General features: G+C 42.6%; 2 protein-coding genes across 11 annotated transcripts in view; one reads left to right on the forward strand and one right to left on the reverse strand.

Annotated features, from left to right (window-relative positions):
* The window catches only part of PPP1R12B (protein phosphatase 1 regulatory subunit 12B), a 105,392-nt gene extending 99,171 nt beyond the window's left edge, over nucleotides 1–6,221 (forward strand). For all 9 annotated transcript variants that reach the window (XM_035122901.2, XM_035122902.2, XM_035122904.2 and 6 more), the window contains one exon: nucleotides 386–6,221. In XM_035122901.2, coding sequence (XP_034978792.2) covers nucleotides 386–392 — 7 coding nt within the window. In that variant the 3' untranslated portion in view covers nucleotides 393–6,221. The remainder of the gene's footprint in view (nucleotides 1–385) is intronic.
* Nucleotides 6,222–7,559: 1,338 nt separating this feature from the next.
* SYT2 (synaptotagmin 2) overlaps nucleotides 7,560–15,757 on the reverse strand; it is a 142,419-nt gene continuing 134,221 nt past the window's right edge. For both annotated transcript variants that reach the window (XM_035122915.2, XM_035122916.2), the window contains one exon: nucleotides 7,560–15,312. In XM_035122915.2, coding sequence (XP_034978806.1) covers nucleotides 15,106–15,312 — 207 coding nt within the window. In that variant the 3' untranslated portion in view covers nucleotides 7,560–15,105. The remainder of the gene's footprint in view (nucleotides 15,313–15,757) is intronic.

The raw sequence follows: 15,757 nt of genomic DNA on the forward strand, positions 1-15,757 counted from the left end.
TGTCCAGGATGAAATGCCATTCAAGTTGTGCTAGATTGCACTTGTTCTCCAAAATTTACTTCTTTCTCATACTATTTCTGGGTATAATTTCCTGGGCTTACAAATGTCCATGAGTGTGACGTCTAACCTAACATACTCACTCAAGTAGATGCTGCTCTGTATATGTGAGAACGGAAGAGTCAAATTCATGTTTAATCTTAGAGATGTGAATATGAAAAGTATACACCTTGTTGGTGTGGCTTAGTTGTTTTTGAGATCAAATCCAATTTTCGATTAACACTAGAAATGCTTTCGTTTGAGTGGTCATGTGTTTCTCCCCCACCAGAGCTGCATAGGAATTTCAGGACAACCAATACTGAATTGTTTGGATCTTGTCTTTCAACAGGTTTTGACAGAACTGAAGTCAGACAATCAGCGGCTGAAAGATGAAAATGGAGCCCTCATCCGTGTCATCAGTAAACTCTCGAAGTAGTATATTGAACGTAGGATGGGCAGAAAGAGATATTTGTGCACATGCTGCCACCCTTGCCACCTGCTTCTGATCTTCCAGTTGAAAGAGTAGCTGGCATTTCAGACACGGATCAGCTAGCCCCACCCTTCACTGCTCTTTGCACCTTGCTAGGCATTCCCATATTGCACAGTGCTTATCCTTCCCCCCCAACACAGCATGCCCCGCCATGTTTTAATATTTTTGGAATGTCGAAGTAACTCATTTGAAGGGACAAAGACTGGGTTGGCGCTGTCTGAGCTGCCCAACTGATCTGCTGTAAGCTCCATATCCGTCCACCTTAATCTGATGTAAAGAAGAATCTACTGTAATAAGTGATATAGAAGTGACTCCATAGCGTTGACCCAACATGTCTTAAGATACTGTCTTGGAGTAGGAATAATGAGTGAAACTAGGAATTGCCACTGAGGATTTATCAATCTCCATTCTGGAATTTGGAAGTCTGCGGTGCTGGTGAAAGCCATGATGACTTACTTCTCTGGGAGTCTGACAACAGTCACTTGGCTTGGAGATTTGTGTTTTCCATGTATCTCAGTAGCTAACTGATTTATTTAATGTAATATTTTTGATAATTTAATTTGGGGATCCAATCACTGGCTCTCCTTTCTGTTTTGCTTCACTTTTGCCTGCTATCCTTTGATGGTTCTTGCTGTTTTTTCCATGGGTGCCTTCTTTGGTACTGTTTAATAATAACGCGATCTTACAGCCTCTGCATTCTTTGGCTAACAGTTTGCCCCTTGATTTTTCAAGACTTCTGGTGGAAAGAGAGCTAACCAGCAACAAGTGCTTATTGAATGAAATTCCATAGACACAATGCCAAAATACTTCTTTATTAGCAAGATGTTTGGTTTTTCTACATGAAAAACCTCACAAAAGACCTGGGCAAACAAATCACATTCATGTTAACTTGCCAATAGATACACATTCAGTTGAATAGGGGAGTGTTCTCAATTTTAACAACAGCAAGGCTCGAGGAATGATGGATAGATGTGCATATCCCTGTGGAATATGTTGAGCCTCAATCTTGGTGGAAAGTCTTGGCAGTAGCATTCTATGATGTCTGAGAATTTTGATACCATGATTATTTGCGCAGTTGTAATACTTGAATTTGCATTTAATGAGGGCATCAACAGCAGGACATACATTTCTCAAAAAGCCATTTCTGTGCATACTGGAAAGGAACAAATTCATGTTTATGGGTTATCATGATGTAACTAATTTGCACGCTCTGTTCTTCTGGATACTACAGAGAACCAGATTTCATCTGCAGAGCCTGTTAAGATTTCCTGTCAATATGGCAACTTGCCAGTGGACTTGCTCTGTTCTTTCCCTGCATTCTTTTAATTCTCACAATTATTTAAAATAAGGAACTTTGGGATCTGAGAATAACTATTATTGAAAGCATACGAGTGAGCAGTAGAAATTCAGGCATTTCCTTCAGCATTTATCAGAGGGGGGAGGTGCTTTTTTGATCAGTTATGGATCAGCTCTGAGACGAAGACAGAATTGTGCAAAGAGACTCAGCAAGACTTCATCTTCCTTGCTTACCCCCATACACTCTCAGAATAACCCTTGAGCAAGTTTGAGGGCATACCAGGGACTTCAGAAGGAGAGGATGTTGAAGTCCTCTTGCATGATTAGAAGTCTGTTTCACTCAAATATGGAGACTCCATGTGTTTGCACTCCCTTTCTGAGTAGAACTGTATGAATTCCGTTAATAACCAGTGGATACCATCTTTGCATAGAAGCATTTGAAAAGGCTAATTCAGTGTTCTAATATGGTGAACATACCTTGTCCCTTTGAACAGAAACAAGGTAAGCTCCGAGTTCTTAGCAAGCTATTGCTTAAAAAAAGAAAAAAGCACCAGAAATATTGTCTGACATTATATTTCATTTTAAGAACGACAGATAGTCAGGATTCTGGATGGGTCAGATAAATTATCTGGTACAATCTCTTATACGCTACTAATTTTATGTGTTGCTTTTCTTACATCCAGTGCTTTTCTTAAACAGTTACCTTCCTACCAACCTTGTTTCAGAGCTAGATAGGCTTGTGGGGGTTGTCTTATACTGGTAACAACATGCACTGATCTCTGTGAGTGGTATCTTCCAGCTCAAGCATTCTCGCTCACCAGTCTAGCTGATTTTACACCGGTGGGTGTATTTGGGTGAACTTTTTCAGACTCTGCCATGAATAATCATTTAACAGCACAGAAGGAGCAGACATCTGGTCCATTGTGTAATGATTCCTGCATTCTACTGTTGCCCGTTCTCACTTAGCCTACAGTAGGGCAAGCAAGGATGGCTCCAGTTCCCCCCAGCCCCACACAACATGGCCAGGGATGGTGGGAGTTGGACTCCAGTAGCATCTGAAGGACCACAGATGGCCACATTGATACAGCATGAAGGATGGTGACCTATGAAGTTGAGACTTTTTAACGTTGGGATTTGATATTCAAACTTGAATTCTGTCCAGCCTGAAAATTGCGTGAGCAAATTAATCCTGTTGACAAGCCAAAACACTGACTATGATATCTAGTGCTACTGAAAGTAACTTAAGCAGGTTATTTTGGGGGGTCACCAAGATCAGTGTTGTCCGCCAAGTATCCCGTGTCTTGACATTCTGGGCTTCATGTCATGTAAAAGATAATCAGATTTTTACTTATTTTAATACATAACTTTGTCTTCCTTAGTAAGGCTTCCCTAAACCAATCACCTGAGAACCCATTTTTATTCCAGTATTAAAGTTAACACCGGCCTGGTTTGGACAACCATCTCACCTTAAAAAACTGAGGGATGAATGAGAGTTCCACGCCCGCCCGCCCCGCCAAAATCATGCAGTTCTTTTGTCCAAAAGAGGTGACTAAACCAGGAATAACTTGGGGAAAAGTCTGGATCTTAAATCTTAGTTTGAATTTGGTTTGACAATCCTGTCTTGTTCCAAAGCTGGTAGCCATAGTTTCACAAACTGGGAAACACTGGTAAATAGAGGCCCTTGTTGAAGCACAACTCACTCAAAGGGAGCAGCTGAGGGACTGTTTACAGGAGCAAAATCATATCTTGATTGATTAAGCTGATATAGGATTGTTCAAATGCAGGCTATTATTTTAATATAACGTTTTAACCAAGGGAGTAGACAATTCAGGACAGTCCACTCATAAGCAAATTCATGCCTGTTTTCAAGAAAACCCAGAGAGAAAATATGACTGCTACTGAATTATGATTGCTTTGTACTGGTGCGTTTTAGTGTTCCAATGGATTTTATATAATGTTAGTTATAATAGTGAAGTCTGCTAGAATATTCTCTACATAAAGTACAAATTATGTGGAGAAAGCACTGCAAGTTTATTCTGTGAGAGGTTTTAACTGGAAGGCACTGGGAGGTTTTTCTTTAAACTCTTCTACCTTACTGCTTTCTTACTCCCAGAAGCTTTTACAGCTCAGTGTACATCCTAAGGTGTACTTGCATGTCTAAGCTCTTAGAAACCTCTTCCACATCTGTGCTGAAGTTCCCATGCAACTTTTTTGATATAAGAAGCAGAGCTTGGAGTAAGGAAGGAGCGGGTTTCATTGCTTGCAAATTGTGAACGCAAGGTTTTTGTGCAGTGGCTTGTTGGTCTAAAGCAAAGTTTCAGAAGAAACTAGAGGCATGCAAAAAGGGCCAAGTTGAAGGAAACAAATGTAGATACAGAAGTAGTATTGAGAGCTGACATACTGGTTGAATGCCTTGCATTAAAGGAGGTTGTGTTGTACTGCTAAAATACAACATGAATAATATGGATGAACAGCTGTCACATGCAGAGAACTCTAACCAGTGGAATTGAAATGGAATTTTAAGTGGGGGGTAGATTTAGAGCTGCAAGAGCTTGATTTCATCTATATTTTGTGACAGCTGATGATGCAGCATCTGTGCACTGTCCATATTGATTTACTGTTAATGGAAGAAATTAAAGAATGACTCTAGAGATCTGACCAGATATAATTCAGTCAGTCATCTACAGTAAGTCAGGGTTTAAGAGAGTACTGTGTTTTATCAAATCAGCTAATTTCAGATTTATTGGTGGTTTCTAGTCCACATAGGAATAATTATTATCAGAAGCCAGTCTATAGAAATCTGATAGCAAAGTATTTGATGCCATAGGACTGACTTCTTTTAAGGGCTGTGGATACAATCCAGTCGGTGGTTGTTCATTAGCATTTAAAAGTCTTATTCTCATGGAATAATCAGGAATGATAAGTCTCGCCATGATTATATTTACCAATAGGTCAAATCGTATGCAACTCCCTGACTGTGCTTGGGAGACTTAACAGTTGCTTTTCTATAGGGAATAGCAAGTCTGTTTCCAAGGCTGGTGAGCTTAATGTATGCCTGTAGATGGTAAAGAGCAGAATGTAGTCCTTTCCCCCACAAAGGATATTGGCTGAATATCTCCCCCCCCCCTGCCAATTCTGCCATTACCAGGTGATGGTAGGTCGCCAAGGCCTGGGATTTACTGACAGTGAATAGAAATCATGATTGAAATCAAAATATACTTGAAAGATAATTTCTACTGCATCGTGTTTGCTTTCCCCCATAACCACTATAATTCTTTCTGAATTGGAGTTTTTTGTGAACAGGGTATCAGCACGTTTCCGGACGACTTCCAAATTCCCACTTTGATTCAAATGCAGATTCTCCTTAACAAACATGTCTTCAATTTTTTAGAATGGGCGTTCATATGTATCTGAGAGTGATCATGTTTTGCTGGGACTCCTTGCAAGTGAGTCAGAAGGCAGAAATCTCTCCCCCCCCCCCCGCCCACCCCGAGATAGAAATTTATCCTTTGCACTCACATTGATGCCCCCTACTTTCATCTTTGTTTTTCTTTATTCTACTTCACTCCTGCCATATTAGCCCACCTCGAAGTCCAGCATTTTTGGATGTACTTCTTCCTTCAGCGATGTTAAGGGGCCTGTTTCAAAAGGCAATTTTAAGTTTATTTCAAGCTAGCAGACTCCCCAAGGCCTTTTCCTTGAGTGACTTAGGTTTGGATCATGATCACCTTCATGTTTGGAAATCCTTTTGCATGATTCTCCTAGAAGCAGCATGTTCCATGAAGGGCTTTTTACCAAGATTAACTCCACAAGCAGCTCACAGGTGAAATTTAACCCAATTCCTAGGGGCAATTCTTTTCTTCCTCTGTTCCTTTCACCTGACAACGGTTCTCTCTTTTCCTGGGGCAAATTGGACCCTTGGTGCAACGTGACTTTCAGGGTGTTCTCAGTAAATACCCTTGAAAAACAGCACAGCCCAAGCTGTTGCCACAGGGTCTCTTGTGTTGCCCCCTCCCCTTGCTTCCCTCATGTTGTTGAGGAATCTAGTAACAAGTCCCCTCTGCAAATGCTAACTCGTGGAAAAGAGTGGTGTTATGCACTTGGCTCGCTAACTTCCCAAGCTGCAAGTATTCTGTACTTACCTGTTTTAAGGAGAGTTTTACAGATTGTTGTAAATACACTACTTGGAGAAAAGACTAGCCTGTGAGTGATGAGAAAGAATGTATTTTTATGCAATTTTTTTGAGTGGCCTTTCAAACTCTTGAGATGAATGGTTTTTGTTTTCTTGATTGTTATATAGTATTCTAAGTATATGTTTGAAAGTTTGGGGATAATATTCACCTCTATGATGCTTGTAAACACAACAGTATTTATAAATGAATAAAGTGCTTTAACACAGCCTGAGCCTGTCTTAATAGTGAGAGCATGGTCTCAGGATGCTTTGGTAAGTCACTGTGGGAAGTAGAAGTTTCCCCATCTCCTCATGAATGTTTGCTCTACTTTGAACTAAGGTTACATTTGTCTTAGTCAGATGGGAAACTTGATGCAGTGGCCGAAAATAGCAACACGTGAACGTCTCAATGAAACTGCATGAGGAGCCAAGTCATGTAGATCCTATCATCCCTCTTAACTTAGCATTTGCTACATTTCCTTGCCATTGGAAATATGGACCAGGACAATATGAGGGGGGCTGTTGAACTGTGATAAAGAGACATGTGAATGAAACAGTGGCAATATGCAATGTTTTTATATCTAATGGCTAACAATGCCTTCCATACATAGGAGTTGAAATTGACTAAAAAGTGGAAAGCCTTTGCTTGAGTTGAATGTTTTCCAACAAATACTTTTTAGAAATGAATAGAACAGAAGCTACATTTTATGCTGCTGTGAGGATTTTCAATTATTTTGGAACTATTTTGTCCTTGATGAAGTCTTCAGTGGCCCCCCTGCCACCCTCCCCCAAAATAACAATTAAAAGCTGCCTGCATATAGCAAATTAGCCACTGGGCAAAGGGCAGTCCTTTCCCCCCTGGTAGTTTGCTCCATGGCCTTTTCAAAAATTGCTAATATGGGAAGAGCATTAATAGGATCTCCCCTGCAGTCTGCATTGGTACAGTGCAGAATTCTACGACAGTGGATGTAATATATGGAATGACTCCCTGTGAGCGCTCCAATTGGAGAACAGCCTCGACCAAAGGCATCAAGGATTTGGAAGCACAAACTCAGGATGAAAGGGAGAAATGAGCTAAGAGGAAGGCACGTTTGGCAAATCCTCACTACTATCGACTCCTACTCGGAAACCTATGTCCCCACTGTGGAAGGACATGCAGATCCAGAATTGGCCTCCACAGTCATCTATGGACACACTGTTAAGACCATATTCATGGAAGACAATCTTACTCTGCTACAGGTGATTGCCAAAGAAGAAGACGATGTAATATATGGGATGACTCCATGAGAAAGGTATGACGCCTGACACTTGAATCACTGATTTGCCTGTTGGATGTTTCTACTGTGTAAGTTGTTTTTAAAATGTAAATAGGGATGGTCCCCCCCCCCAAAAAAAACCTATCCACCAATTTCTTTTGAACATGGGAACTCTGCCAAAATTCCCTCTTCTATAAATGGAGTTTGTCCTCCAGCTGAGTCTCTCCTAATTCTGAGATCCAATAAGTATTCCTATTAAGAAAAATGCACTTATGTAAATAACAGAAAAACAGAACGGCTGGGTCTTTCAGCTAGTTTCTTTAATAAGGAGACGCATATCATTACAAAATAACAATTTAACAATAGAGACAGAAACGGTCCACATGAGGACAGGAAAGGGAGCATTAAAAGCAGCTTCCTGCAGAGAGGGGTGGGGGGTTGGAGGTCAGTGCTGCAGAGCTCAGGCTGCACCAGAAATGGTGGGAATGAAGTGGGGCCAAGAAATGAGTTGGTTCAGGACGTTTGTATGTGACAGAGGGTCTGGCTGGAAGGAAAGGCAAAGGAAGCAAAAGCCTTGCCTCAGAAGGTCTGAAGCCTTTCTCTAGCCTTTTTTGGATGTGTGGGTGTGTATCATGTAGGCCACCTCTTGAGTTTATGTTCTGTATATCTGCTACACCTCAAATGGACTTGCCAACTTTTCAAACTGTTCCTTGAGGTGCTGCCTTTAACAATCCCATTTTGCCACCTGCATGAAGGATAGGAGCAGATTTTAGCAGCCTGCTGTGACCTGGGTCGTCATGTCCAAATCTGTACTCCATCCATCCATCCATAACGTTCCTGCTATCTGCTGCTTTTTTGATGTCATTCTGCAGTTTTATAGTGCTGGTGATAAGCTGAGATAAAGCCCAGTTCACACTGTGCTTTTTTCTTTTGCCAAGCTCATTCACAACACACGCCTCATGGAGTGGTGCTATGGCCAGAAAACTTGGATCAACAATCGCTTGGAAGAGAGGCTTTTAAAAAAAGAGTCCTATAATTTCTTTCAGAACTGTGTGTTACAGAAGTAGCCTAAAGGGCCCAGCAATCTCATTGCTTGAGGATGCCATCATTTCCCTTTTTTCCCACAGACAGCCCCTTGTTCAGACAAAACCTCACTGGCAGTGAACACACAATGGGAAATGCTTGACCAGATAAGGTTCCTGTGAAGCCCTGCCATGTATCTATGGGCCATTTTCAGACTTTTAACTGCATGTTGGGGATTCACAGCCAATGCTGGTGTGCCCCTTCCTGCTCTGCTAAACATGCATTCAAAGAAGATGTGAGAGTTTTGCCTAAACAGGGTCAATGTCTGGACTAGCTTGAAATAAACTATCCCAGTTCCTTTTCTCCTCCCCAAGGTGAGCACTACTCTGTAAGAGTCCTTCCCATCCACTACCCAAAACTTCCTCTGGGCATGGTGTCATCCAGCCGTCACTACAGCCTGACCATTGGTCAAGGTGGCTGAGACTGATTGAGTTGGGAGTCTGAAAACACCCAGAGGGTTCTGCAATAGCTGCTCCTGCTCTAGATGAGCACATCATGCTGACACAGGAACTATGGACCTTCCCCATGCCTGCCCATTGCTCCAGTTGTGGTTTTTAAGAAAAAACTATTGGCTTATCTGGTAGCAGTTGCTGTGGCTAGGAAGCAGCCTCCCATTAAATTTTCCCATAATGCTATGTTGAGTGTTCCAGGGCATCATGGGAAAGTATTAACAGTGGGCTTCTCAGATCCATCCACTGCCACTGGATAAGCCTTCAACTGAGGAAGATGGGTGGACAAGGGGGGTTAAAAGAGACACCAGCACTGGTGTTATCTGCCAGGGTGTTTTGACCCCTGAATGGCTGCCCCAAATGCTGAAGCTAATCCTGACTGTTGAGCAAGAAAGAACTTTAGAACAATGTTATTCACAGCCAGTGTTGAAATATACTTGACGGCTTTCCTTCAGAGCTCCAACCCAAAGTGAGGCCACAGCCTCCAAGTTGGGTCTCTGTCACCCACAAACGTCCGCAGGAATGACGTAAGACATAGACAGCACGATAGACAAAGACGGAGGCAGGGAAACATTAGCGAGGGAGAGGAGAGACTGGGGATCACCTGTCAGCCAATCCCAGTTTCAGGATCCTGGCAGCCTGTGATCTAATATGGCTTCTAAATTTGCTTCAACAGTGAAATGCTTCAGCACGACACGGAACATTGAAGCGGCAATGTTGCTGCTACTAGGACATGGTAAAAATGCAACAAGTTACAGTTTTGTAAATATAGATTACAACACACTGATGAAATCCACTGCCATATTGTTGTTATCGTATCCCCCACCCCACCCCATACAATGCTTCTATGAATATTTTTTAATGGATCAGGCATGCTTTGTTGCTTTTTTATTAAAAAATTATTACTTTTTATTGAAAATAAACTTACATTGTTACAACCACTCTCTCTCTTAATTTTTTTTACAGTCCCCCCCGCCCCAATCTTATTAGGTAAAATAAATTCATTCACACCACATTTTAAAAATAACTCTGTAGCCTGACTGTATTCTAGAAAATGGGCAATGACACACATGGTCTATGGGTTCTGCTCTTTGCATGCTGCTGCTGCTGCTACTTACATACTGGCTAGGCATCATGCATTGCTTACAAGAGGGTTTCGTTTATGTTAATAGATCTCTATATCATTTTATATATAAGTACACACAAATGATGGGATTTGGATGAGGCTCAGATGGCTTGAGTTGGTTCACTTTTTCTCCCCCTTTATAGAAAAAGAAATTAAAACCCAAATACATTTATATTGTGTATTAAAGTTACAGCTCCCCCATTTTGAACTGTAGAAGTTGGAGACACCATTCATTAATGGCTGTGTGTTCTGACCTGGTTCTTAGTGCTAATATTTCCACATCATTGGTTTCAAAGAGGACACCCTGGATCGTTTATCAGCAGGAGAAGATTACCAGAACTGGGTTGGTGTGGCGATGTTGCCATTTTGCAGTGCGGTCTGATCCTTTTTGCTTGCAAAAATACAAATTCTTCAAACATATTTGTTCTAATTCAGTAAGATTAATCTATTCCCACAACCACTATTGATATGAAGGCATCTTCAATGCAATGCTCACCTACATGCCTCTTGAAATATCAATAGATATATGCATCCACATGCATAGTATCTTATGGGGCTATAGATTACTTTGTATCTTACTGCCATCCGTTTACGTAGACATCACCTTTATAGCCACATGTGAATTGGCAATATAAATGCTAACTCAAGGTAAATTTAAGCTATTGAGTTGGATCCAGACTTCCCACAAGCCGAAGTCCATTCAAGACTGCAGGAGGCCAGGCTTCAGACTTCCCCCTGAAAAGCTCTTCCAGAGGACATGGAAGGTGGGGAATGGTGAAAATTGCCCCAATTCCTTTCAGCAAGAGCCTCTGCTGAATTCCAGTCCTTTCCATTCACAAAAAGGCAGCTCTCTATCCAACTTTATGAATTTTGCAGCCATTGCATGATTGTCAATTTGGAGTGCCACATAGATTCTGACACACACACACACACACACACACACACACACACCCCTACCTACCTTTAGTGTGAATTAAGAACCGGTAAACCTCAAGTGACACTGTTTAGAAGCATGAATTGCCAATCCAGGGAAGGAAGTGACGTTTGCAAGCTTGACATAACATCACACAGTGGCAAATCAACAAAATTTATATTATGGCCCATATTTGTTTGCACCATAATAAATGTATTGGGCTTTAAAGGTGAAAAAAGACTCTCTGCTGCTCTCGTTGCAACAGACTTAACAGGGCTTCTGCACTAGAAACAGTTATAAATGTTAATATTTTGCAGATCAAAGCAAAGTAATCCCACCGAACGGTGGTGGATCTGGGAGAGAACTGGCGTTAGGTTCTACAGCTGTAGGTAAGAGGAGGCAAAAGAAGCATAACCTGGGGAGATAACCAGCACTGTGATTCACTGTAACAAAATAATACAAATTGGTTTGGCAGCCTTTATCCAAATGTATAGATGCCTGCAGTGACTAGGAACTGTACACAAAGACTGGCACACTGGCACAAATGCACGCACACCCATAGATTCCAGTGCTCACCCACTATTTAAGAAAGCAGGACATTGCAGAACCTCATGAGAATCTCTGAGGGATGAAGAGCTCATTATTCCACCATGCTTACAACCTGCAAAGGCACCTTTTGATCTTTGTGGACAGAAACATGTGGTCCTTCCCCCTGCCATTGGGACTTCCTGGCACTGCAGTGGTGCTGTTGCGATGGCATCTGATTAGGGATGGTGCCAGTTCTAGTTTAAGAAGAAGAATCTCATGGACAGATTCAGAACTCAACAAGGACATCCTTCTGCAAGGATGCCTTAAAACCCTATCCTTGCCAGTGGCAGCATTAAAAGCTAAGAGAGGCACAAATTTTATCTACCCTTAATTGGGAACAAATTTAATGTACCCTTAAGTAGGGATGGACTTATTTGTGTTGTGTTTTTTTTAAAAAAAGAAGAACAAACCAGTACCAAAGCTATCTTTTCAGAGATGCTGCAGTGATTTTTTTTTCTTTTTTTCTGATTAAGCATAGGCACTATTGCATATGGTCCTGCAGGTCTGATTAATAAATAAACCCAGGTCTCACTTCATGGGGCTCGGAGCACAACCCACAGGTGGTAATACCATGGTAGCAATGTGCAGAGTGAACAGGGCTGCAATTGTAGCTTTTACAGGTTGATTAATCCAAGAAGGAAACCTGCAGGGAAGCATGCTGAAGACCTTTAAAGAGTTCCTCCCACTTTTTTCCTTCACATCTCTAGAGCATTTTAAAGCACCTTGTGATGGCTCTCCCTTTCCATCTCTGTAGTAAAGTTGGTGAGGAAGAAAAAGGAGCAGAGCCAAGGCCCAAAGTGCATTAACATCAAGGTATTTACTCGCCCCTAGGACCAAAGTGGTTTAGCTCTGCCTGGACATGAATGATCCTGGGACTACTCTGCTCGCAATGGCCCATTTGGGCAGGAACAACCTATTTCTAAGGCCTAATTTCTGGGCTGTACCATTTGAGATCGAAAGGGGAAGCTCACACAATGGAATGCTCCTCTGTACAAACAAACCAACAAACCTATGCAGGAAAGGAGATGCCTTCTGTCATGCTAGTTTTCTACACGGCAGGATTCTTGTTTCGTTTTTGTATATGGAGGAACATTCAGTTCTCATCTGCAGGCTGGAATGGCACAAAACAGAGAGGCAGTTACTGCCACCCAGCTAGACCTGAGGCCTGATCCTAGCTAGCTGAGGAACGAAGAATTCAAAGAAACCTACACCCCATGGGAGGTCAGCATACAACACCCAAGAACCCTATGCCTTGTCTGCATTAGCCAAGCTGTTCTTTCAAGCTCAGGATTCCTTACAGGTGGCAAAGGCTGACAGGCAGCTGAGAACCTTAAAGCCAATATTGGTACTTAAGTCCTGCCCTGGTGGCCAGAATAGGAAAGGAGACATTATTGCCACGGAGGCTGCTGAAGCACAGGGACTGCCTTATTCTGCATGCTCAGAACTCCACCAGTGCTCTCTGTTTCTGTCTATTCCTACAAACACAAAAGTATAAGTCACTTTTTGGCTGTGCAGCCAAAATATTAAAATGATCATGGTAAGCAGGACTGATCTGGTCCAAGCTAAGCCAATGAAGAAGCTTGCACAAGAGATCTTCCTTGGCTAAATATTTTGCCCTCACAGGACAGTTTTTTTGAGGCCTTTTGCTCCCTGAATCTGCAACTTGAATAAAGCCTGAGCCTTGCTCAACCAATCTTCATGGCTAGAATCCGTTTTACCCATATCACCACCAAAAGGTCCGAGGAGCACCATGGTGACTAAATGGAACACAACCAAGCCAAACATAAAAGTGTCAGGCCTGCATTCACTGCTGTATTCTTTAGATGATGAGCTTGAACTGAGCGGGACTGATGCCCCTTCAGTAAAACGGAGGCCTGGGGGTGGTGCCAGTGTCTACATCCTTCCTGCTCCAACAACCTGAACAGGGAGTCAATACATCCAAGACATTGATATCTGGTGCAACAAATGAAACGGGCAGGCCCTTCAGGGATCAGTGCAAACACTAGGTAGCAAAGATAATATGGCTTATCCCTCTGGGATCAGCAAAGAAACCATATATGTTTTTGGCAGCCGGACAATACTATATAGAACAGGAGATGCTGCTGCCTTTGGTGCATCTTTGGTCCTTAGGTTGGAATGGATTCGCTTGCCCTCTAAACTCGAACATGCACAATGCTCCCTCTATTAGCCAAGAGTGACGTTGGGGTGGGGGGAGGAGGAGGCTCCCAGCCAAAAGCTTCTTCAACTCTCATAATTGAGAAATTAGATAAATTAATCTAAGATCAATACAGCATTTTGTAGGCCTTTGGGCAAATCTGCTTGTCCTACCTGCTCTTCCCATCTAGTAGATCATCAGAGCATTAGAAAAACACAGGTACTTGCCTTTGGCTGAAAAAATCCTTAAGATGTTAGGAATGTAGGAAACTGTCTTATACTGAGTCAGGCCACTTATCCAAGTGCTGTCTAGTCGGATGGGCAGTGGCTCTCCAGACAGAGGACATTCCCAGTGATACTTGAGGGTACAATGGATGGAGCCTGGGGTCTTTTTGCATACAATGCACGTGCCTTACCACTGACATATGGATGCAAATTAGCCTTCCTGCTAAATATCTATACATCTCTTCAGATTTAGGTTGCTGTGTCCACAAGAGAGAGGTGGCAGTGCAAGGCAGGACGAGAACTGTATGCAAACCAACCCAGGGCTGCCGTTTCCTTCAGGTCTCAAAGCTGCATTGAAGTTCTTGCTAACATTTCCCACTATGCACCCACTATGCACCGCTATCTGGAAGTTGACTTACCTGCAGGGCTGGGCCTTCTAATTTCCACATGGTAAGGCTACTAGCATAAATATCCCATGGTGCTGTCCTTCAAAAACAAAGTGTGTTTTATGCTCTGCCCTGCACTAGGAAAGAAGAGTGGCAACTCACAAGTGTAGTTATTGCACTCCAATAATCTCCTAGTACCACTCCACTGTTCTACTCAAGAACTGAAAACTATAAGGGAGCAGAAGACTGACTGCATTACCTAAATAATACAGGGCAATTAGTATTCGGTAATTTGTATGCTCAAAACCACACTCCCCTCACCAGAGCGACTTAAGCCACCAGCTATCCACATAATCAGGGATGTTCCAGTGCCAGAGTTGCTCCTTGTTCTCTCTGCTAGGTGGCCAATGGCTGGAGGCCACCAATCTCAAAGTATGAGGATGCTCATATGGTTCCCAAGAGCACCTCTTCGTGCACCTTGCTGTCTTCCAAAGCAAGCACAGTGTATCTGGTCAACTCACATTGTCAGGCTCTGGTATCATCCAAGCACGGTATTCAAAGGTCCAACTTAAGGAAGAAGATCCCAAAGCGAGTAAAAGCAAAGCTTGCTTTGTGCTGCTATTCATGGTGGCCTTGGGGAGAAACCCAAGAACGAAGCTTGCTTTGCGCTCGAAGAGAACGACACTTAGAGACGATGGAACATGCAGCAGACAAAACTACTTTGAAGAATGCAAAAGGAACAGCTGTGTCTTTAAACCTTCCCCCCTCTGGATGCTCTCGAGTTCATCCAGAATCCCTCTACAGCCATCAAAGAAAGGGTATTGCAGCTTAGAAAACAGAACGGAACAGAAACCAAATGTTGCCTAACTGAGGTATTGATAGCTCTGGATCACTTTGAATGTTCAGAAGGTGATGCTGGGGTATGGAGCTGCCTATTTGTTTTTCCCAAGAGCTGCATCCACCTCCTCTTCAGGCTTCAGGGAATGCCACTGGGCAATGGGACGGCGTGGGTTGGCCAGCATGTCAGACCAGTGCCTTAGCTCCGTGCCAGTGGATTTGTTGCCGACAAATACTTTGCCAATGGCTTCGTTCTTCCCCAGCTTGTCATAATCCAGCACAGTAATCACAACTTGCACTTTCTGGATGGGAGGCAAGAAAAGAGAAATTATTATTATGGTATACTGCATCCTCTTGAAGTTCAGTAGGTGCTCAGTTGATCTTTTTTTAATACAGTAATAAAAAAGGCTGGAAATGATAGTTGCTGGTTTGTTCCCACATTTCAGGTTTTAGGAGCAATGGGATCGTTCTGGGATTAATGGGCAAGGAGCAGAGGATCACAACAGGATGACAATCTCATGGGGGGGGGGAATCCTGATCAGAAATGGCGTGTATTTTTGGTTGAACAAGAGCTTGCTGCAACGGTGAGATGATGCACACAAAATTATAGCGACCTATCTACATATTAGGTAAAAGTAAAGGGACCCCTGACCATTAGGTCCAGTTGTGACCGACTCTGGGATTGTGCCGCTCATCTCGCTTTATGAAGCCAGCGTACAGCTTCCAGGTCATGTGGCCAGCATGACA

This window comes from Zootoca vivipara, chromosome 7 (assembly GCF_963506605.1).
Source record: "Zootoca vivipara chromosome 7, rZooViv1.1, whole genome shotgun sequence".
Classification (NCBI taxonomy): domain Eukaryota; kingdom Metazoa; phylum Chordata; class Lepidosauria; order Squamata; family Lacertidae; genus Zootoca; species Zootoca vivipara.